Raw genomic sequence first — 23,660 nt, forward strand, 5'->3', positions numbered from 1 at the left:
CAGCACTCAGGAAGATTTGAAAGTCTACATCCTAGAAACTCAACAAGATCAATCCCACTGGGGATGGAGGAGCCAAGGCAGAGCACTGACTAGCACCCACACGCATCACTTCTTCCACTGTCTCAGTTGGACAGACAGAGCACAAGCCATCAGGAAAGTTCACACACTGCTGCTTTAAATAGCAGCTAATTCCCAGAGCCCAGAACTCAACAGAAAGCTGCCCGAGGAAAAACATTCAACAGCCTGAAAATCCCAAATTAATTCATTCTGATCACTGCTGCCAAATAAACTGAAGTGGATTAATGGCAGCACAGAGCAGACAACCGAATATAAGGGCTGGCTTTTGGCTTGTTGCTCGGCTCTCCAGAAGACATCACAGCACATCTCTGCGCAGGGAGCTCCAGCTGCTCTGCCCCCATGCAGCATTTGTGAGACAGGAGGCCAGGGGCTGGGGCTGGGGTTCCACAATATGTGTGGGCATGCATCTGCTTTCAAAGACATGTTGAAAATACCCCAGAATCAGTCTGTGGAGGACCAGGGCTGAGTTTACACCTTGCCCCAGCAGCCCCAGTGCAGTTGCTCACCTTCATACAGTTCCAGTGCCACTGCCTCAGCATAAGCACTGAACCACCTACCCCGGCCCATCCCTGTCTGCAGAGGGTGGCCTCCTCACCAAGGATCTCACACTAAATTCCCTTCCTGCCACATTCTGCCTGTGGCAGGCCCTCGAGGTAGATCCTTTTAAGACAGAGGCAACAAGTTACCTCCAGGCAGGGCTAGTGCCCACATCATGGATATGGGGTTTCTGTCTTCCCTCATAACTCACGTGTGCCAGACCTTCACACACTGAAAACCAAATCTCCCACATGAGCGTGTGCACATCTGGGAAAACGGTGGTGGCTTTCTGTAAAGCACAGAAATTAAGAGCTCCCCATCTTCCATTTCATTTGGGAGTCTCATCCTCCGGCAGCCCTTAGCTCCTTGAAGCAATGTCCCCAAGGAGCTCCACCCTCACCTGTCAGCACCTCATCAACCAACTTCTTGCTTTTGTTGGGTGCACCTGAGACAGCAACATGCCCAGAAAACTGCTCCCCTCTTAGATTAGACACTGGAGATCCATGTACACCTTCAGGTAACTCTATTCTTGGCAGTGCACAAGCCTCTTGAAACTCTGTGTTGCTTTTCTTTCAGGGTTTTTGTCTGGACAAGACAGCCCCGCTCACTTTGTCCAGTTTAAGAAAGTTTTTGCCTCTTCTTCACAAATTCTCTTTGAGGTCTGGAAAACAGTTGTCTTCAGGTCAGTAAAGTCTCCAACAGTTGGAAGGAACCACTGAAATGTTGTTCTCATACACCAGAGGAGCGGACTCACCAGAGAAATCATTCCTGTTTAGATACATACATGAACATGGACATTCACAGTTCTGGGCGGGACTGCTCAGTACTAGCTTAAAGGACATCAGTCTCTAAGAGCACCAGCTGAAAACTTCCCACAGAGCTGCAGGAATTACCAAGCTCTTCCTTCCTGCACGTCAGATGGCAGTGAGATGCTTCCAGGGCTTTGCCCAGCCACCTGCAGTGTAGTAAACTGCCTTCTTCCACAAGCACTTGTGGATGGCCCTATCAAGAAATGTCATCAGTTGGGGTTTCTGGGAGTGGCACATGTTTTCTTTTGGCTTTCTGACTTTTTATCAGTGATATTTCCCTCACATGCATATTCTTTGTGTAGACATCCATCCAAGAACTTGCCTGATTTTTGCCTTAGCTAATAAAATTTATTCTCTCACCTTCATGCCTTGCCTCTACAAGAAATCATGTCATTTCTAGATCTGACCTGGTCTTGTGCACAGGGACATCTCGCCAGGTTCCCTGCAGGTCACGCTGCAAGCTGTGCTGGGGGCAGGGCTCCTTGCTTTCCCTCTCAGTCCTTCAGCTTGCATAAGTAGTGTAAATATTCACAGCACAGAGGAAAACAGCTCATTATCTGAGGGAGGAACCTCAACTCTGATGGACGCTCAGCTGCTTCATACAAAGGAAAAGAGAGTCAGCAGTGGAGGGTTGTACTGTGTTTGTTTGGACAGGCTTTGGTGGTGGGGGCAATACAAGAGTGGTCCCATGCCTGTGGATACTGACAGCCTGGTCAGACAGAGAAAATTTCCCAGGAATTGTTCTGGGAAAAGCTGCGAGAAGCTCAGAGAAAAGAATTTAACAATTCTTAAGTTTCTGCACCTGGTGTTTGCAAACATATGGAATGTGTTATGGAAAGATGTTTACTGGAGAGCGGTTTCTTAGTTAGCCAGTGGTGACAGTGTGTTGATTAAAGGACCAATCAGGTCCACCTATATAAAACAACGTATAAAAAGAATGGGTTTCCTAATAAAATTATTATTAATCTCTGATCATGTATGGAGTATGTGTTGCCTATCCTTCCCAGTCCTGACTCAATGGTGACACATGTCAAACAGAGCCAATGCCAAATGGCTCTGGGAGAAACCTGCCACTGGTCAGGGCTGAGACAGCCAAGAATTATAGTAAAGCCTCTGTGATAACATATTTTAGGAAGAGAAAAAAAAAAAGTTACTGTGCAGATGCAATTGCAGCCAGAGAAGACTGGGATGAGAATATGAGAGAGGAACAACTTTGCAGACACCAAGGTAAGTGAAGAAGGAGAGGCAGGAGATGCTCCAGGCACCGGAGCTGAGATTCCCCTGCAGCCCCTGGTGCAGACCATGATGGGCAGCTGTGCCCCTGCAGCCCATGAAGGATCACCAGGATGCAGAGATCCACCCACAGCCCATGGAGGAGCCTGCACTGGAGCAGGTGGATGCCTGAGAGGAGGCTGTGACCCTCTGGGAGGCCCGTGCTGGAACTGGCTCCTGACAGGGGCCTGCAGACCCACAGAGAGAGGAGTGGAGCAGATTTCCTGGTAAGGCTTGCGGCCCTGTGGGGGGCTCACACTGGAGCAGACTGTGGCTGAAGGACTCCACCTGTGTAAGAATGACCCATGTTGCAGCAGTTCATGGAGAACTGTCTCCAGTGAGAGGGATGCCACACTGGAGCAGAGGAACAGCTCCTGCCCCTGAGCAGCAGCAGGAACAATGTGTGATGAACTGAACCCCATTCCCTGTCTCCCTGCTCCTCTGGGGAAGGAGGTAGATCAGGGAAGGAGCAGGGGGAGAGGAGGGGAAGATGATTTTTAATACTTTTTTTATTTCTCATTATCCTACTCTGATTTTGCTATCAATAAAATTCAATTAAAATCCCCAAGTGGAGTCAGTTTTGCCCATGATGGTATTTGGTGAGTGATCTCTCCCAGTCCTGATCTCACCTCATGAATATTTTTGTTATATTTTCTTTCCCCTGTGCACTGTTGGAGAGGAGTGAGAGCGTGTCTTTGGTGGGTGCCTGGCAGCCAGCCAGGGTCAAACCACTTCACTTTCAAGGGTAAAAGCACACTTCAGTTACAGCTCCTGGCTGCCTACCGCTGGAGGGACCCAGACAACTGTCCCCTTGTCTTGGCCATATTGAAGCTCTAAACAGAAGGCTCTGGAGAAAAACCTGCCTCTGCCAGTTTTGTGTCCCATTTTGTGACCCATCTCTAAGTTTTTCCTCTAACCATGAAATCAATGCTGCGAATTCAGCCTGGACTGAGGAAGCTGAGCATGGGTAGAAGCTCATTTTCCTGTGAATACATTACACAGCAGAAGAAAGGATAAGCTAAGTGTTTCCCTTTTGCCTTCCTCATGCCTCCTCCTGCAAGATCAGAGCTAGACCAGCTGCAGTTTCCATGCCATAGCATGCTGCCAGCCTCATCAGTTAGCAGTCTGAAATACTCATGTTTTTGTGTTGTTTTACACAACAGACAGCAGTTATGGAGAAGCATGCAGAAGAGGATGAGTTTGATCTCTGCCATTTAATTTGGGAAAAAATTTAATTTGTCATTAAAAGGAGCAGAATCCCAGAAACTTCCCCCTATCCCATTTGTCTACATACCAACAAGGCAGTAATGGCCCTGTGAAAGTAGAGGCACAGCACTGCTGATCTAAACCTGCTTTTCTCCCTCTTGAAACATAGTAGTTTCTCTCAACATAGCTGTGTGAGATGCAGCAGAGGGACAAACATATACACAGAAAGGCATGCATAGAATTGTGAGATGCACCCTGAAAGAGGCACATGGTAGTGGTGCCCCCGCAAGCTGGTTTGTTGTGCAGCTGAGTAGTGCAAGGACTCAGAAGTTAAAGCAAGAGAGGGTAGGAGTTGCCTGAAAGCTAGAAGCCATGACACAGAAACAAGCAAAACAAGAAAATACAGATGCTGTCTCCCAGTTGAGTGGTCTTGCATGTTTCTGTAAGAGGCTGTGCTCAGAAAATAAGGGATTTCTGGATACATATCTATTCATGGGCTTGCTGTTTTTCTTTCACCAGTAAGACTCTCTCTTTAAAGCAATGAAATTTCTCAATCACTTTCTAGCTTCATCCTCCTTAAAACAAGCTTCCCTCCTTCATTCACAAGCAGTGACAGGACCTTTCTTGAGATGTTACCTTGAGGGAGGAAGCAGCTCTGTGAAGTGGGAGCCATAAAATGAGTGTTTTGTAAAACATTCATGCATGAAAAAGGAAATTGCTCTGTACTATCAATTCCAGCAATGCTCAAGGTACAATGTCTATGGATATTTGTGCATTACATTTACAGCTTTCCCACCCTATTCCTGCTTTCCATAGCATGGTAGGAAGATTAGGCTTGTAAGGGATCTTTGAGGATCCTGTAGCCCAAGAGCCCTGCAATAAGCAGGGACATCTTCAACTCTATCAGGTAGCTCAGAGACCTATCCAACATGGCCTTGATCATTTCCAGGAATGGTGCATCCACCACCTCCCTGGGAAACCTGTGCCAGTGTTTCATCACCCTTATAATGAAATATTTCTTCTTTATATCTAGTCTAAATCTCATAGAAACATAGAATCCTAGAATCATAAAATGGTTTGAGTTGGAAGGGACCTCAAAGGTCATCTAGTTCCAGCCCCCTTGCCATGGGCCAGGACACATTTCACTAGACCGGGTTGCTCAGAGCTCAACCCAGCCTGGCCTTGATTGCTGCCAGGAATGGGGCATCCACAGCTTCTCTGAGCGCTACCCTCACAGTAAAGAGCTTTTTCCTAATTCTAAATCTTCTTTTAATTTAAAACCATTGACGCAGATCCTAATGAAGTGTTTGTCCCCATCTTTATTATAAAGTCCCTTTAAGTACTGGATAGTGCTGTAAGTCTTCTAGGATATTTTTCTTCTCCAGGTTGAACAGCCTGAATTCTCTCATCCTGTCCTCCTAGGAGAAGTGTTCCAGCCCTCTGATCATTCTTGTGGCTCTTCTCTGGATCCACTAGGTGGACCTGCTTAGGTCTACATCTTTCTTGTGCTGTTTTTCTACCTGCACTACATCAAGGCACATTGCTCTGTGCAGGTCTGAAGCTGCACAGAGGGTGATCGTGACAGGATCCCATGAGGTGCTTGCTAGTCAGCAAGCCAAGATAAACACAGTGAGATCCCAGCACTCAGATATTGTACTGCGGGATGCTGCTCATAAGAAATCATACAGTGTGGAACAGAATGAATGTTCCATGAGATGGAGAGGGAGAGTTCTCAGTAAGAGCAGAGAATTTTAACTGGCAGTTCTTATAAATGTTACTGGTCTTCAAACTAGCTTAGTTTTTCACCGCTAGTAATTTTGTCCTGACTATGTTTTTAAGCCTCCTTTTTTTTTTTTTGTATTTCAATTCACAAATAGAGTGGATTGAAGTTAGTACACAAGCCCTCAAGAAACACCTTGAAAACAGATTTCAACCCAGCCTTTTCACATTGCCACCAATAAGATGAAGGATCACTCTCTGATGCTGGATTCACATATTTCAGTCTTCCTCTTTTGCCTCTGTTCATTTGCCTTCCTGGTGTTTTCTGTGTCCCATCTGGCTACTTCCATCTATTCCAAACACTCTATCCACACTGCTCTTTTCCTACCTGCAACTGTTCTTACCACTTCTCCTCTCCCGCCAAGTCTCTCCCTCCAATGACTGGCCCTGCTCAGGGATAAGATGAAGAGTGCCCCTTCTGTATCAGTCTGTCAAATGCAGACCCAGCCTTGAGCACAAGAGTAGCTGGATCTCTGTGTCATCCCTTGAGAAGGCCTTCTTCACATGCTTAAGCATTTTCAGGATCTGGATCGTTGATGCCCTTGAATTAGCGAATGCACCATTCTCTTTGCAAGATCAACAGCACTTAAAGCAATTACACTCAGAAAATAGGACTCAATATGCATTTGCCTACATAAAAGCAGCATGGCACTAACATTTCAAATGAAGAATTAAACTGATTTGGTCTTTATTTTCTAAGAGTACTTCATATATCTCAAGCAATACAGCATCAGGCAAGTAAGAGATTTCAGTGATGGCAACTGGAAATGATTTGCAAATTAGAGCTCTCTTGGCACTATGAGCAAAACACCCCTGATTTCAGTGGGAATAAGCAAGGCTCAATTAAAAAGCTCGTTCCAGGGAAACAGTATGTTTTGTGGAGCTGGGGCATGAGGAGGGGGGAGGCATGTCACATGTAACAATGTAAAATAATGTAATTGGTCTGATGGAAAAAAGTCCAGCAATTCGATTTAAGCATCTAACACCCGGTGAAACACTTCCAGGGAAGTTACACTTGCTCTGTATGCAGCTAAGATATTTTCAAACCATCACATATCAAAATACAGACTAATTATAGTCTTTGCATAAAAGAGGAAAACTGTCCAATCTCTGTGCTTTTGTTTCATCTAATCTACGTTCATTGCACTCCTCATGCAAATGAGTACATTTGTTACAAATGGAGTAAAATTACTTTGCTAATCATCTAGTATTTTATCATCTGAGTTTCAGGCTTTAAATATCTTGTTTGTCTATACCTGTCTGCAAGCCGCGGTACATAGCACGTGGTATACTTTTGGTATCATGATTTTTGCTCTGCAAAATTCACCCTAGGGCAAGCGAGCAGGCTCCACACAAGCGATCCTTAAAAGGCAGAAGGAAAGTCAGACCTTTGTCTGTCTGTGCTGATCTGTGAGCTAGGACAGTGTTGTGTGTCTCCTTGGGTGGCAGACAGCCCCCAGCCAGCAATCAGCGAGGAGGAAAAAGCATTCATTCCCAGCTCACTGTCCAAGTCTCAGGTAGGCTGTGTGACACTCCTGGCTCCCTTTCTGCTGAGATGGGAATGCAGTGCAGTCAGTGTCACATACCCTGACAGGTGCAGCAGTGTGGGGGAAAGATGGAAAGTGTGACTCATTTTGATCCTGCACTTGTACTCAGGAATCAAAACAGGCAGCAGCTGTCCAGACTCCACGACAAGGATGCTAAGGCAGAGGTGCAGGTGTTGGCCATGGTTGTGGATAAGAGCCTTCATCAAAAACCCAGCAAAATTCTGCTAGTGAGGCACATTTGTCAGATGACTGTCTCTTTAATGAGTAAGGAGGAACTTGTAGGAGCTTCTTCACTTTGCATTTAAATAAGGTTGTTCCAGGACCAGGGGAAGTAGCAAGGCTAGGTTTCAACACCTGTTCTTTGTCCAAAGCCTATGTGCGTGGACTGGTCAGGCTGCTGTTATGTGGAATGGACACTAGCTTAGTTCTGACTGCCCAGAATCACTGAATTTTTAGGATTGGAAGGGACCTCAGAAGGTCATCCAGTCAGCCCTGCTGCCAAAGCAGGGTCACCCTGAGCAGGTGCCACAGGAACATGCCCAGGTGGGTTTTGAATACCTCCAGAGGGGGAGGCACAATGACCTGGACAGTCTGTTCCAGTGCTCTGCCACCCTCAACGTAAAGAAATCCCTCCTTGTGTTGAAGTGGAATTTCTTGTGTCATGGTTATGGTCATCAACCCTTGTTCTGTTTCTGGCACTGCTGAGAAGAGTCTGGCAGCATCCTCTGGGCATGTACCTTGGAGATATTTGTGTGCAAATACAAATCTCTCAGTCTTCTCTTCTCCAGACTAAACAGGCCCAGCTCTCTGTTGTGCTGTCACCTCTCTGCTGAGAATTGAGAAACTGTATCACAGTTTCTCAATTCTCATAAGAGAGGTGCTCCAGGCCCCAAATCAAATTTGGTTTGGTTTGGCAACTCTCCACAGGACCCTCTCCAGCAGCTCCTTGTCTTTCTTGCCCTGTGGAGCCCAGAACTGGACACAGCACTCCAGATGTGACTCACTAGAGTGGAGTAGAGGGGGACAATCACCTCCCTTGACCTGCTGGGGATAATCACCTCCCCTGACCTGCTGGCCACACTCTTCCTGATGCCCCCAGGATCCCACTGACCCTCCTGGCTGCAAGGGCACTGCTGGCCCATGGACAGCGTGTTGTCCACCAGGACCCCCAGGTCGTTCTGCACAGAGCTGCTCTCCAGCAGGTCACCCCCAGCCTGTGCTGCTGCCTGGGGTTGTTCCTCTCCAGGTGCAGGACTCTAAACTTGCCCCAGTTGAACCCCATGAGATTTCTCTCTGCCCAACTCTCCAGCCCATGAAGGTGCCTCTGAGTGGCAGCAAAGCCTTCAGGTGCGCCAGCCACTCCCCTGAGTTCTGTGTCATCTGCAAACTGGCTTAGGGTTCATTCTATCCCTTCATTCAAGTTGTTGATAAAGAAGCTGAGTAAGACTGGACCCAGTAGTGATCCCTGGGGAATGCCACCACTACAGGCCTTCAATTGGATTCTTCTCTGCTGGTCACAACCCTCCAAGCTCTGCCGTTTCAGCCAGTTCTTGATCCAGCTCACTGTCTGTTCATTTAACCCACATTTCCTGAGTTTACCTACAAGGATGTTCTGTGAGACAGTGCCAAAAGCATTGCTGAAGTCAAGGTAGTAGCAGAGGGCTGCCCTGGGAACTTTCTACATAAGACATTGTGGATGTTTAGCCAAGGGATATGGGAACTCAGAATATCCTATGAACTTTGTTTTTCTCCAGGTTTGATTTAAACAGGTCAGCAGGACAGATACGGTCGCTCACATATTTTTTGTTTCCTTCTGTTCCTCTTTCTCTCCACTAGCAAAACTTTTTGAGTAGGATGTTGAAATCAAAGCCTATTGGAAATCAGCTGTTGTGAATTTATATGTAGCTGAACTATTGGTTCCAGGTAGACAACTGTCTTGATTATTGTGATTGTTTTTTTCTAGTTGGGGATTTGTTTGGTTTGATTTAGTTTGGTTTGGTTTGGTTTTGGTTTGGTTTGGTTTGGTTTGGTTTGGTTTGGTTTGGTTTGGTTTGGTTTGGTTTGGTTTGGTTTGGTTTGGGGGGTTTTGCTTGGTTGGTTTTCCCCCTTTTTTTTAAATTCTGGGGTTTTGATAAAAGGGATTTATTTTGGCTCACTCAGAAGTGCTACATGTGTTGAAAGGGCAGATGGCATTGACAACACAACCCACCCTGCAAAAACTACCCCACAACAGAAAAGTTCAACACCATTGCTCTCAATAACTACCATTTTGTTTCATCCTTACCACAGCTCTACTTTCCGTTAAATGTTCTTCACATCCCACCAGGGAATCCTCTCAGTCTGCTACTGTGAGCCTCATAAATGAACCCCTGTTCCCTTACAGGGGTTCCCTGGGCTGCCCTCTGTGCACCCAGACCTGCCAGGCATGGAGCTTCTAATCACACACAGCTGAGAATGGCTTTCCACATATTCATCTTTCACATGCTGCACACATCAGACTGTGCTTTGTAAACCAAAGCTGTGTCCCATGCTGCTGATCACCAAAGGATTTATCACCGCAGGCACCTCAGTGCAAGTGACAACACAAAGTGCTGTGCTGTGCTGTGCTGGGGTCCCTGAGGCAGTGCCACCCATTTCCCTCCCATGGTGGGTCTCCACAGGGCTGCCCTCATGCTTATGGCAAAGCAGGAAGGAAGCCACTACTTACATGCTGTGGCACGCTGTTGAGCAACATTTAACAGGCAAGGTTGCAGACTTTCTGCTTCACAGAGCAGAAAGGAGATGTTCACACTCCCAGCAGCATGTCTTTGTCAGAGCTGTGGACAACAAATCTCCAGTTATAACTGCACTTCCAGCTGTGAAAATCCTCTCTAACAGGCCTCTCTGTCTTTTCTCAGCAGCTGCCTTGTGTTCCAGTTGTGAAAGGGAAGGACCAGGGACCTTACTCCACTGACAAGGCCCCTCCAGCAGGGCTTCTGTGGAGGAACTGGGCTTTCAGTGCCACTGCCAAAAGTGCTTGACCACTAATATGCAGGGTGAGTTCATGTGCAAGCAAAATCTAAGAAGCTGTTCACCCACTCCTAAGCCACTCACTGCTATGGGGGTTGACTCCAGTCATGCTACTCTTTTAAAAATTTATCCAAAACAAAAAGCCAGTCACACTACAAACCAAAAACTTGTACCAAACCAGCAAGCCAGACACTACATGGTTCTCCAGTGCTGTCCCTGTGACCACAGACTCAGCTTTCCTAGGGGACCACCCCGTACTAACAGCCTCTGCAGGTCAGCAAAAGCTTAAGACCAAGAAGGGCTATTTGGGGAACTCCTTCAGCCTCCAAAGACAGCAGCTTTTCAGGGCTTTTTTTTCTATTAGGAAAAGTTGACCACAAGTCTTCCTATCTACACAGATAGAATCAGCTCTCAGGGTAACAGGTGCAGCGTCTTCTGAGTGTCTGGGACCTCACGTCTTCCTGCTGGTGACTAGCTCACCAACATGCAGTACTGGGTGCATATTTGCTGTGTCCCATTTGAATGGGACTGTGTCAGGTTCTGCATCACAGGCAGTCTTTGCAGCAGACATCAGCAAATATAACACACTGCAGTGGAAATGTCAGAGGTCTAAAAAAGGCATAGGTGGTTAAAGTTTTGCCATGTACAGCTCATCCTGAGACTAAGTACAATGCTTAAGGCCCATCTCTAGTGGCTGGCATCCTTAGTTCTTATGTTCTTAGTTCATCAAATGACAATGATGTTATGCAAAAACAGTGGTGCTTTGAGCAACAGATTGAACTTTTCACTGAGTTACACCTTAACCACTGTATCACACGGAAAAAGTGTCCTCAGTACCCTGCAGGTGGGGAAGCCAACAGTGTTATACAGAGTGGGAGAGACAGCTGAAGGAACAGGGCTATTCCTCACGGCAAGCCAAGCTTTCCATCAAATGTTGAGAGACAGGGAACAAGTCGTTTGGGATGACCCTCTGTCCCCCATCAGGAAAACAAAAGGAATTAATGTCCACAGGCCTATTTCTCAATCTGAACACAGAAAGTTAGTCACCTATGTGTGTCCTACCAAACATACTCAACACGGACCTGCAGAAATCACAGTCAGGCCGCAAGGGTCACTTCAGTCCTGATAGGCAAGTTGAACATTTTGGGGAACCATCTGAATCATAACAGAGACAATACAGAATGGGGCACCTTTTGTAATCAAGTCTGGAAATAAGCTACAGAGGCACTGAAGGGCAGGTGACATTACAACTCGGGTGTAAATGCATGGCTAAAGAAATTAATAACAATTTTCAACTGTGAGGTTGATATTTTTTTTTTAATGACACAGACATTTTCTTTTTTGTTGGGTTTTTAAATTATGAAATTAATTACAAAGTTTTTGACTTCAGGAAGTAACCTGTGAAATGGTCAGTAAGAAATTGCAGAGACCGCTTCAAGCACAATAAAAACATAGAATCCTTGCTGAATGTTGGCTGGAAGAGAACTTCAGAGCACACACAGTACAACTTCCAACACACAGCGGGGGTAACTAAATGAGGTTGCTCCAGTGCTGGAAGATCTCCCAGGGTGGAGACCTGGGGCTCATCCCCACAGTAAACACACAGGTAAGAAAAGACTCTTCTGATCTCCTGGAAATATCCTGTGCTCCAACTTGTGCCTGTTGTCTTTGAGGCTCTCCCTCTGCTCTTCTGAGAAAAATTCACCTCTGTGCCTTCCCTCCTTGGAGCTGATGGCAGCCAAAAAGTCTCTGATGCCTCCTCATGCGCAGGCTGAAACAAGGCACAAATCACTGTGAAGTTAGGTGATAACAGTCTGTTCATGATTGCACAAAGGTCAGATGGGCAAGGACCTGCTGAGGATCTCGGCTAACCTAATTGCTCTATCAGCAATTTATACTAATTTATTTAGATGACAATACAATCACTCACTAAGCAACTGGACAATTATCCCTGGTGTGAAGCACACCAGGATTAGTAAAAAAAAAGAAACGTCTCCTCCTGAAGACCTTGCAGACTGAAGGAATTTATTACCTGGAGGAGCATAGGACTCATGGGATCCACAGGGAAAAGCACTTCAGGATTCAGTAAAATTTATGGTATGTGTTTAAGGGGATTGATGAAACATGCAAGTCATTACATAATACTTAGGGAAGAGAGAAAAGGACAGGAAAAGGAAAGACCAAGATGGCTCAGAAAGGAATAAAAATGGAAAAGCAGAGGAAAATTTAGAGAATAAGTGCTAGCTAGTGTATGAACAGGCCTCTAGTGTGTGTATTTCTGTGTGTGTCCTTCACTTCATCACTGCTGAGTATTCCCTCCTCTCATTAAATCCTACTTCTTTTAGTGCATCCTCTGCTCTTGATAGATGTTTATGAACAGCAGTGAACTTCAAGCTGGGCTCACTCGTAAGAGAAGAGGTCGGGATACCAGCAACAGAAGCTGGAAATCACTGGGGTTCCCTTGTCTGACTGACAGCAGCAAGGCAGGCCACTGGGATCTAGGCCAGATACTGGATAAACTGTCCATGCAGACATGTCTGTGTTTGCTCCTTGAACAGTGATGATCTGGGGAACAGGATCAGGCTGTCAGGGCTGCTCAGCAGCCCATGGGCACCATCCTGCACCATTGCCCACCAGGGACAGTGCCCAGGCTGTACTGCAGGCTGTCAGCCCCTTTCTCCAGTGTGTCAAGCTCCCTCCAAAGGGTGGTCCTCCCTTTAGCAAATACACCAGTTCCCCTACTTGGTACCATTTCCAGATTTGCTCTGGTCTCTCCCCTCATCCAGTTTAAGAATGATCCTAAAGTGCCTTGCCCTAGTATCACATCACTTCTTCTCTGCCAACCAAGGCTGAGATGGGGTGACTCAGACCACTGAGCTCAGAGACCCAGTCCATCCTTCAAGCCCACTCATCTATTAGCTCAACATGTGGCTGCCAAGTACACCCTGCTGAAGGCCTTGCTCAAGTTGTCCAACTTGAATTTTATGGAAGACTTCTTATGAATTAATGATGTAAGTAAGTGCTCTTCCCTTCTCCACAGAGTCTGTTATCTCTTAAGAGAAGAAATCAAGTACCAATGGGCCAAACACATCGGGCAAACTCCCTCTCAGTCATTTTCCCTCCATCTAGCTCTTGGCAAAGAGTCTTCCTCTGTATTATCTGCCTCTGGACTGAAGAGGCTATTTCCCAGGCTTTCCGTACTTCTGTTAGATGGTGCAATGCCAGCCTCATAAACATCCCTTGATCACAGTCCCTCACAGTCAGGAGAGTGAGATGCCTATGACATCAGCCAGCTCCTTCTCCTGCCCCACTGACCAGTGGGATCACAGCTCCCTTCCCCTCCTTCTACTGGTGAAGCACACAGGAAAACCTTGGTTTTTCAGAGGAAGCCCTTCATGGTAACGTGCAACTGTGGCCCCTCCTCTGCAACTGTGCAATTGTGGAGCTAAATCTTGGATCTTTAGTTTGCAAATGCCTGATGAGAGGAATTCTGCCCTGATCCTTACAGAGAGAACCATGACTGGCCTAACACACGTGCCCTGCCTGCTGGAAAGGGTGGGGGTCACACTGTGGATTTTGTGCTGGCTTATATAGAGGCAGGGAAAATGGAGGCTTCTTTTCCTAGAGAGCAGAAATACATATATGTAGTACCTGAAATACAAATAGATTTAATATTTTTTTCTTAAACCTGAATTCGTTTGCAAGAATGAAGTTCAAGCTTCACCACTGCGAATCCATGGAACCATATCAGATATCAGCTAGGAGCTTTGAGTTGTGCTGGCTGGTGGTGACCCAGTGAAATCTAGCAGAGCAAGCAGTAGCCCACAGTAATTTGCTGCACTGTCTGACCAGCAGTAAAGGTGCTGAGCAGAAATATTTAACATGGCAAAACTTTATCCAAACAAAGAAAACATCCCTGCTCAGAAGGTATTTAAGGAGGACTCTCTGCCTAGGCACAGGGCACTACCAAGGAATTCCAGGCTGATCCCATACTGGAGCAGGGACTACAGGTGACTTGGACAGAAGAAACTGATACACTCCGAATGGCAAAAAACATCCCCAGTAGCATTCCTGCTTTCCATGTCACTTGTCTCCTTGTCTGAGGGTTTAAAACATGCTGAACATGACAAGAAGTGAGGTGCAACAACTAACTAGCGAGATAAGAATTTGTATTCAGGAATTTGCTTTATATTGATTAAAAATAAAATTATTGTAACATAATCCCTCAGTTAAAGCCTGGTTGCCTGCAGCAGGAACTAATTCATTCCTTCACTGCCTAAGATTTGCATTGCTAGAGCCCACAAGCTCATGAAGCATTATTTCATTTGCCTACACTCAAAGAGAAAGGGTGAAAAAGAATTGAAATGTCGATTATGAAGCTGAAAGCACCATGTTTCTTTCATATATCATGCAAACTCATGAGATGACTTGAGACAGAGATGCAGTCTCTTCTCCTTCCTCCCCCCTTTCCTGGTCTTGAAGACTTAAGTAACAGCTTTCTCAAGCCATTTAATCCTAGATCCAATCTGGACATCTTGCAACTTCAGAGGAGAAGAGGGACACTGATCATTTAACTAAGTAATCTGAAAAATCTTAATACACACAGAATAGTTTAGATTCCACTATTTGATAAAAGAGATATACTAGAAGCAAAAAACAACCTGCAAAAAAACAAAACAAAAAAAAAAAACCCAAACCAAACCAAAGAAACCAACTAAAAAAAAAAAAAAAAACCAACCAAACAACCAACCAAAAAAGCAACAACAACAACAACAAAAAAAAACAAACCCAGAAGGAAGGAATAAAAGACCTTGTAAATGTCATCCCACATTGTTTTAGGATTCTGTACACCAGAAGCTCTGCTCTATGTCTTCTATCTCTTAATTAGTACCCTCTCCCTCTAATTCAAATGTCTTATAAACATAATCTGTATGAATTTTAGAGAGGACTGCTTACAAATTAATGATGTAAGTAAACAGAGAATATGTTGATAATGGCAACATGGCTGCTAGCAAGCAGGTAACCAAAAAAATACTGAGAATTGTGAAAATGGTAGATACACATTCACTATTACAACCTGGTTTAAATAACCATAATTGCCAGTAAAAAGTGATTTATTAGAAGTATTTAATTTTCAATCTTCCAGCAGGTCACAGTAAAGGACATTAAGTCGGAGTATTCTCTCCTTCAGGTAACGAGCAATATGCTGCCAGCATTGCTAAAATTGAAAATTTTAGTTGTTTTATAGCTGAAAAAATATTTCATTGTAAGTAATCAAGATGGCCTAGTATTAATGTATAAAAACTAAAGGCCTACATTTTGAGATCTGCATTATCTGTAACACGAGACAAAAAGTGCATCAGTAATTTTAACTGTGCTGTAAGCTGTATCAGTCTTGAAAGCTTTATTTTTCCATATTTGTAACAAAAGTTAAAAGGTCTGCTTCTCTTCTGATATACCTCAAATACATTTAGACTAACTCGATGGACAAAACATGGACAAAACTAAGAGGCAAAAAGACCCCCATGAATACTGATAGTCAGTATAGTCGTTAACATGTATCTTCTTTACAGAAGCAAGGAAAACAACATTGTTAGAAATTAAATACAGCACATTCAAGAGAGATGGCTAGACGGGTCACTAGGGGGGTGGTGATGCAAACTGCAAACACACCTTTTACACATTTTATTCTGCTGCTAACTTAATCCATTAAACTGTTTTCCTGTTCATTGTTCAAAACTCTCTACCCATGTGTGGAAAACATGATCAAATGTTCAGCATAGCAGCACCGACCTGATTTATCATTTATACATTGATAAGAAGGAACAACATTTTAGCTGTGAATGGACTCCATAAAAGATTCATTACTTTGTTAGACCGTGTTTCTTATTTAGTGTCTGAAGTGCAGATCGAAATCCATTACAAACAATGATGGCACTCATCTTACAAAGAAAAATACCACTTTTAAACAGAAATGCTTGCTGCCGATGCAAAACAAAATCTCTTACCTGGATGTTTGTACAATAAAAATTTCAATGCACCCACTAGAAATAAAACAAACACAAAAATCCCCTGAAGCTAATGGATTCAGGATCTTGTGAACAGCACCTAGAAATCCTGCACACTTTTAGGATTCTGTAGTCTAAGAAAGGAAAAAAATTATATGCACACAGGATTTCTTCTGTGCCTATGAGGCACTGGTCTGTATTTATATCAAGATATATATTTTTAAATTTAAAATGTGTCATATCACCATTCTGTTATTTGGGAAGTGCTATAATGACAGCTATAGAACAAAAGGTATCCTTGAAAAGACAGTTTATTTCAATTCAACATTTCTAAAGCAAGCTCAGTTTTAACACAAGACTGATCTTGACTAAAATAAACAACTCGTTTAACAATTTACTCTTCAAAATCTCCACAACAATTTAAAGCCAGTATTTTCCTTCTTCCAATCCAGCGGCACAGTGGACATTGCAATGCAAAGCCACATGTCACACACCCATTTTCAGTCTTGCACTTTGTAGGAGTGGTTCTGATCCATTGCTGTGAAGAACAGGCAGACAGCAGCTGTGATGAACACATGCACTCCCTCGTAGAGGAGCTTTGGCGAGAAGACGCTCCATATGAACAGGTGGTAGCGCAGACCTGTCACCAAAACAACGTAGATGGCAACTGGGATGGAACGCATCAGAGCGTAGCAGAAACAGCCGTGACCCACTGCTGCAGAGTTCCTGGGAACAAAAACAGAGGAGGTCAAATTCGCAGGCAAATCAGAAAAGACGTTGGAGTTCTTCCCCTCTTTAGCATTACTTCACAACACAAGAAGTATTCAGAGATCTCCACTTCGTGTTAGAAAACTGATTACAATAAAATACAATAATGAACCAAAAAAATTTGTTCTTGTCACCTCTATATATCCTATAACGTGTATGTCAGGTGTAAGCATAGATTACAATAAAGGTGCCCAGTAGTTCACTTCACAATTAGACTGTTCTGTACTTTAATGTATTTTATTCTAATTGTCAAAGTTTCCATTAAGCAGTTTCAAGACCGCTTTGTCTCCTGTTGGCCTTACAGTGCCATTCCATCGAACCTGAATGGTAGGAGGAAGAGAATGACAGTACTCCTCATAAAGCTTCCTAACCTGTTCAATAGACAATCAGATGGAGCCTGTACCCCCTTGTAAAGGGCATTAAACTTGTCAGAGTGCACCACTGCCCATAGCAAGCAACACTGTACAAAGGAGCATAAAAACTGTGCTATTGGAAAACTTCGGCAAAGCTAACTAACATAACATTCTCCAAAGAATACCATATTCTTAGGCTCACAAGAGTGATACATTACATTCCTGTCACAGCTGCTTAGCTCAGCTGTGTCCACTGCATCCCAAGAAATGTCAGCCCCATGTAACCTACATGGACCATATTTGCCACATCGATGTATTTTGGTGGGTGACAAGAGTCAGATGAAAATGGAAACGAAAAGGTTTTTTGCACTTTGATTGTCCTCCCTCTCCTGAGGCACCAACTCAAAGCAATGCTGGGTTGGCCCATGCCCAATTTCCCCAAAACACATCTGCAGAGGTTAATTCACACTAAATTCAGATGTTTACCCCTTCAGACAAAAGGAAGGAAGAAACTGTTTCACTGGAATAATAAGCGAACATTTTCCTCTCCCCATCAAAATATTTTACATAAGCAGTTCCCAAAAGAACACGCTGGCAGAGAGTGTAAATGTTTTACAGCAAAATCCTGATCTGAGAATCTGTTCTGCTCCTCCCAGTTTTTAATTCTAATCTTGTTCCAAGTAATAAAAATTTAACATGGCTAGCACTTCTGCAAGATGTTAATTAGTTACTTATGACTAAGTAAGCTACAGAATGCAGTATTTTACATAAACCATTAAACTCCTTATTTTTAAATAAAAATAACTTGGATACAGCCCTGTTTTCCAGTGAGGTCAAGATCTAAATTCCCAAGGCTTTCAGTAGAAGGAAGAACAGGTAACGAAAGCAGAGTTTTAAAATCAAGAACAGCAGGCACGAATGACTGAAAAACATATATTCAGTTCACAGAAAACTACTTCCTTTGCTGCTTAGCCAAGAAACTGAGACTTGGGAGTGAATTAGACTGCTTCCTGCTTCTGCATAACTATCTTAATCTTCAGTGAGCTTGTGTAAATAGCCAACTTTATGTTTAATAACTGATTTTATTGACAAGGATTAAACAAAGTGCAGTTCACTCAGTCTCAGCTGTTTTGATGCTGATATGAGTTAAAACAGTATTTGTAGTAAAACAGTATTTGTAATAGTCAGATGACCACTGAATAAACAGAGAAAATGGCTTTTCAGTCAGACAAACAGGCATTTTTAAAAACATTTTCTAGAGTTAAAAAATGCACTTGATAGACCATATAGATGTATCTCCAGGTCAATGATCAAATTCTTTCTGTATTCTGATATCATAAAAATAGGAAACTGTTTTCTAGTTACAGGATACCTCTACTTACAAAAGCTCTCAGCACTCACTTCACCTCTCAAGACAACACAGACACATACCTCTAGAGGGAAAACTTGGACAGTTTCACTGTAAAATGCCGTGGTGCAATTTAGAGAAGGCAGCAAAAGCAAACTGTATCCACAAAGTTAAACTGTTAGTGGGATTCAACAGCAGAACAATTGGGTTTATCTCAGAGCTGGTGAAAACGTTCATACATGCATCATTGCAGACAGAGCACTGGAGTGACTGAGCAGAAGCAGCTAGACCTACTTGGCCTGATCCTAAGGCAACAACTTAGCACATCATCATTCTTTTCTCTTACTTCGGCCACGGACAAAATTTGCACAGCGATTAGTAATGCCCCTTGTGTGCTCCTTCTTCTCACTTTACAGACACAGTGCACACAGCATCTCCAGGCCACAAGGAAGGCAGCATCCAGGGATCAGGCATCAGATAACATGACCATGACAATCCAGCTAGTTCCGCCAGTTTCTGAGTTACTCCAAATTAATTCACCAGAAGAACAGAGAAAAGCTGTCTGTGGGATGCCACTCACGTATCCTCATGTTTGTGACCTGGACCAGCCAGTAATGAATAACCTTGCAAATTCTCAGTGCTGTTTCAATTAAAATAATGGAAGACTACAGGACACACCTAAAGTATCAAATTGTAACTAATCCACACTGAATCGTCTCTTCAGCAATTAATACCTTTCATTATTTAAAGGAGAAGAGTACAGACAGGTATAAACTATTTCCATGTTCTGACAAAAACAGCTGACTATTAAGGTCTCTGCACAATGCAGGAGTAACAAAAAGGAATACTCAGCTTCTAATAATCATCTCATCTAGAAAGTCAGCTTATGGGGACTTGAGAGAGAGATCCATATGTGTTACAGATGACAAAGCATATCCAAACTTCATGTGAGATCCTGAAAAAAACAATGTTTTTGGAGAGTTCTGAAGCAAAGAACACTACAGATTAAAAACACTAAACATGTTGTAATTAGAATGCAAACACTAAGTATGGTCTAGAAAACATTAGCTTTCAGCAAAAACTGTCTCTTAATGGAAAATATTTAATGCGTAGTAAAATATGACCAAGAAACTGTTACATTAATAGGTTTACCACTTCTTTTGATATCCTAAATCCTAATAGTAGATGTTCCATCAACAAATTTTTCACCTCTCAATCCATCTCTAAGGTGTCACTCAATAATACAAGTCTTGCAAAATGAAAAAAAAACTGCAATGCAAAAAAAAAAAAAAAATCCACCCCAAAAAAAACCCCCACAAAAACAAAAAAAACCCAAACCACTATTTTCTTGTGAAAACATGTCTCCTAGTTATACAGAATACTTGGCGGCTGGTGGCAACAAGTTTTGTAGCTTAAAAATCAAGAAAAACATCTCCACAGACAGAAAATCAAGAAAAACATCTCCTACAAATGCATCCACAAGGAATTTTAAAATAATCTTTACAGTGTTTACAGTGTTCCAACCCTTTTTCCAACACACCATATCAAATAAACAGTATAGAGACATGCAAGCACATGAGGGTGGAATACCCCAGTATTGTTGCTCTTCTAGGGCTGGAAGAGGAGGGTTGCTCTGGAGGGTTTCACTGTGAATGTGCTGAGTCCTTTCAATGCAAGTTACCCTCTAGCATTTCTGCCCTTCCATCCCCCCTTTTCTAGCTGAACATCACTGCCTAAGTTATCTCCTACTGGAGATCCTGAATTTGCCTATTTGAAGGCAATTTTTACTGTATTAACATCTTCTACAGTATTAAGTGGCACTTCTCTTTCTAGGCATTCTGCAGTTTCAAAGATCTCCCTGTTTAGTGCCCTCTGAAAAATAATCAGGATTTTGTTCATGTGCCCCATACACACTAATGAAGGGTTGCACTTAGAAACAAACTGGGTAGCATTTCAAATTTCTCCAACATCTTAGAGTATCTGCAATGTGTAAGAAATTTCTCTGATCTAAGCAAGTATCAATCAGTTCAGCAGTGAGAACAAATTTGCTGTATCTCTCCCACATGTCCCATTCTCACTTAGTTTAATTCTACAACACTATTTTAGATTATAGAACACAAACCTGCATTTTCGTGGAAAAACACTTTATATATTTAGCCGTTCCAAGGGAACCAAGAGTCCTCTGGAAATTCACATGATTAATTCTGGTAAAAACTACCAATCAGAACTACAGTTTTAATGCTATGAAGTCACAATTTTTGTCACCACCACACCCTATCAATGGATAGATGTCAAAAATGGTGCTTGCCAGCAAGACAAAGGGGCTGTAAAGTGTATTCTGCTGCCATGGAAATGAGGAACTTGGGGATGACTGATTTTTCTCTGCTCTCTACATTCTTTTTCCCAGTAAGAAAGGCAGAGAAGGTACAACTACCTGAGCAAGGTCACGTCTGCGGCAGTAAGTTACAGGGGACTGTAGCACATGTGGATTGTAGTACAGGGTTCAGCAGGTTCTCACAAAGACTTAGCTGTAAAAAGCTATTAGGACTTAAAACTTCAATTCTCTTGATTTCAGCATCACGAGTATAAAAAGTAGAATTGTATCAATGTTTCTTCTGGTTCTCACTGCTGGCAGCAGTTGTGCTGTGAGCTTCATGTCAGCAAAATAAGCAAAAATAAAACCCAACAAAACAAAAAACCACATACACACACAAAGAACCCAAAACAAAAATATAAACACAAAAAAAAGCCCTGAAAAAAAACCCTGAAAAAACCAAACCAAAAAACAAAACAAAACAAAAAAAAAACCCACAAAAACCAAACCAAAACAAAAAAGACAAAAAAACCCCCAAAAAACCACTAAACCAAGCCAGCCTATTCCTGTTGACACTGTCCCAGACTTCATTGCAGCAAGGCATAACCAAATCAGCCTAACAAGCAAAACACAAATCCTATGTATTTCAAAGCCCAGCATCAGTCAATTTTCTGTGACTATTCTTCCAAAATTCACTGAACACTTCCTAAGGTTTCCAGTAGGAAAAAAACCTGAAGCATTTTACACTGGCGTCATACATGCAAGAAGTAACAAGGAAATTCACAGGTTGATTTTCTGTTAAGGTGCATCTGCACACTTTCCTGCCCCTCTTTGTAAACAAACAGTTATTCTTCGTGACCTTAGCTAAAGGTGTAAAGAAAAATTGCATCTGACAATTGTTATTGACAGATGGGATCTGAAGAAATTTAACACAGACTGTCAGTGTCCAAGTTATCAAATTCAAATGTAACATGTTAAAATATACCAGTATAACAAGACATAGTGACAGTGACACAAGGCATTTCTAGAAAGGTAAAGCACAATTTATATAAGTGTGGATAGGAAACTGGCCAGCAAGGCCAGAATGGGTGGTAATCTGTGTTTTTTACTCACTGTGGCAGTCAGTCACAAGTAGGATCCCACAGTGAATGCTACTGAGCCCCAAATGGCTCAACAGTTTCATAAATATATGATTAATTCTGGATTAATCATGTCTAGATGTTAGGACTTGAAAGCACCTTTGCTAACGTGCTGTTGGCACTAAACTGGGTGTCGAGGTGGACACAGAAGAAGGGAGAGCTGTCTCACAGAGAGATCTGGTCAGGCTAATAAGACCTATATGAAGTTTAGCAAAGACAAGTGCAAAGTCCTGCATTCGGGTTATGGGCTAGGATGCACGTGACTGCGAAACAATGCTGTCAAAAGGGACCTGGGGATACTGGGGAACAACAAGCTAAACACGAGTCAGCAGAGCACTGCTGCAGCAACAGGCAAATCACGTCCTGGGCTGCATTCTCGGGGGCACTACTAGCAGGGAGAGATGTAGTTATCCCAACTCTACTGAGTGCTTGTCAGGCCATACCTATAGTACTATGTTCAGTTCTGTTCCCCACCCTTCCAAAAAGACATGGAAAAGCTGGAGGGGCTCTAAAGAAGGACTGGAGAGCATGAAAGAGCTGTACAACATAAGACATTAGAAGTTAAGTCTCTTCTTCATGGAGAAGGCTCAGGGAGACTTCATCACAGCATTCCTGTACTTTATTATTTCCAGACGGCAACAAAGGATGGAGATGCTTTCCTCACCAGGTGGTACATGGAGAAAATATAGGACAATGGGTACAAGTAGCACTGGGAGAGGCTTCATCTCAGTATAAAAAAGGTATGTTCTATAGTGAGAACAATCACTCACAGATAGATGATCTCATGGAGGCTCCTCTTCCCAGAAAAGATTGAACCAGATGATCTTTTAAGGGCATCTCCAACCTGAGGTGATTTGTGGCTCTGTGAAGCAATGCTCACTCTTCTGTACTGAGGGTAGACTCAATTCTTTCTTGTATTTTTCCACTACAGTAACTATTTTAAAACTTACGACTTAAATAAAATAACAGTTCTCCCTCAAATTACTCCTGCCATCCCAGTAACACACACATTCAATAAGAATTTGTTAATGTCAAGAAAAGGTGTGAGAAAAGAAGATAGAAAAATCCTAGACAAATGCAGAATGACAGTATATCATGCACAGTCCTATCCACAGCTACCAGAACCAAGCAGTTATGTTGGCCATGGAACAGAGGAGAACAGAAAACTAATGGGGAAAAGGAAAAAAACTTGTAAGAATAGTAGGACTAGGCCAATACCAGCAAAGGTACAGGTTACATCTAGAAACATTGCTACAATAAATAGGTATAAGAGGTATAGAGGTAAAGAGGTATAAGAGGTACAATAAAGAGGTATATAAGCAAAGGTCTGCAAGTATGACCCTCTCTTTCCAGTAGTGTTCTTCTGAATGACTCTGCTTGTGCTTGAGCATCAACATAAACCACTCAGAGTCCAACATCATCATGCAGCTCTTGCTGGTTTAAGAGAGGAAACAAAGTTGGTACTATGCTCCAATTTGTTTCAGAATAAATAG

At 43.1% G+C, this 23,660-nt stretch overlaps 1 protein-coding gene across 2 annotated transcripts in view; it reads right to left on the minus strand.

Moving 5' to 3' along the window:
* Window positions 1–15,333: 15,333 nt before the first annotated feature.
* The window catches only part of PIGG (phosphatidylinositol glycan anchor biosynthesis class G), a 61,138-nt gene continuing 52,811 nt past the window's right edge, over window positions 15,334–23,660 (minus strand). For both annotated transcript variants that reach the window (XM_030968307.1, XM_030968308.1), the window contains one exon: window positions 15,334–16,971. In XM_030968307.1, coding sequence (XP_030824167.1) covers window positions 16,746–16,971 — 226 coding nt within the window. In that variant the 3' untranslated portion in view covers window positions 15,334–16,745. The remainder of the gene's footprint in view (window positions 16,972–23,660) is intronic.

Source organism: Camarhynchus parvulus, chromosome Z (genome assembly GCF_901933205.1).
Source record: "Camarhynchus parvulus chromosome Z, STF_HiC, whole genome shotgun sequence".
Taxonomy (NCBI): Eukaryota; Metazoa; Chordata; class Aves; order Passeriformes; family Thraupidae; genus Camarhynchus; species Camarhynchus parvulus.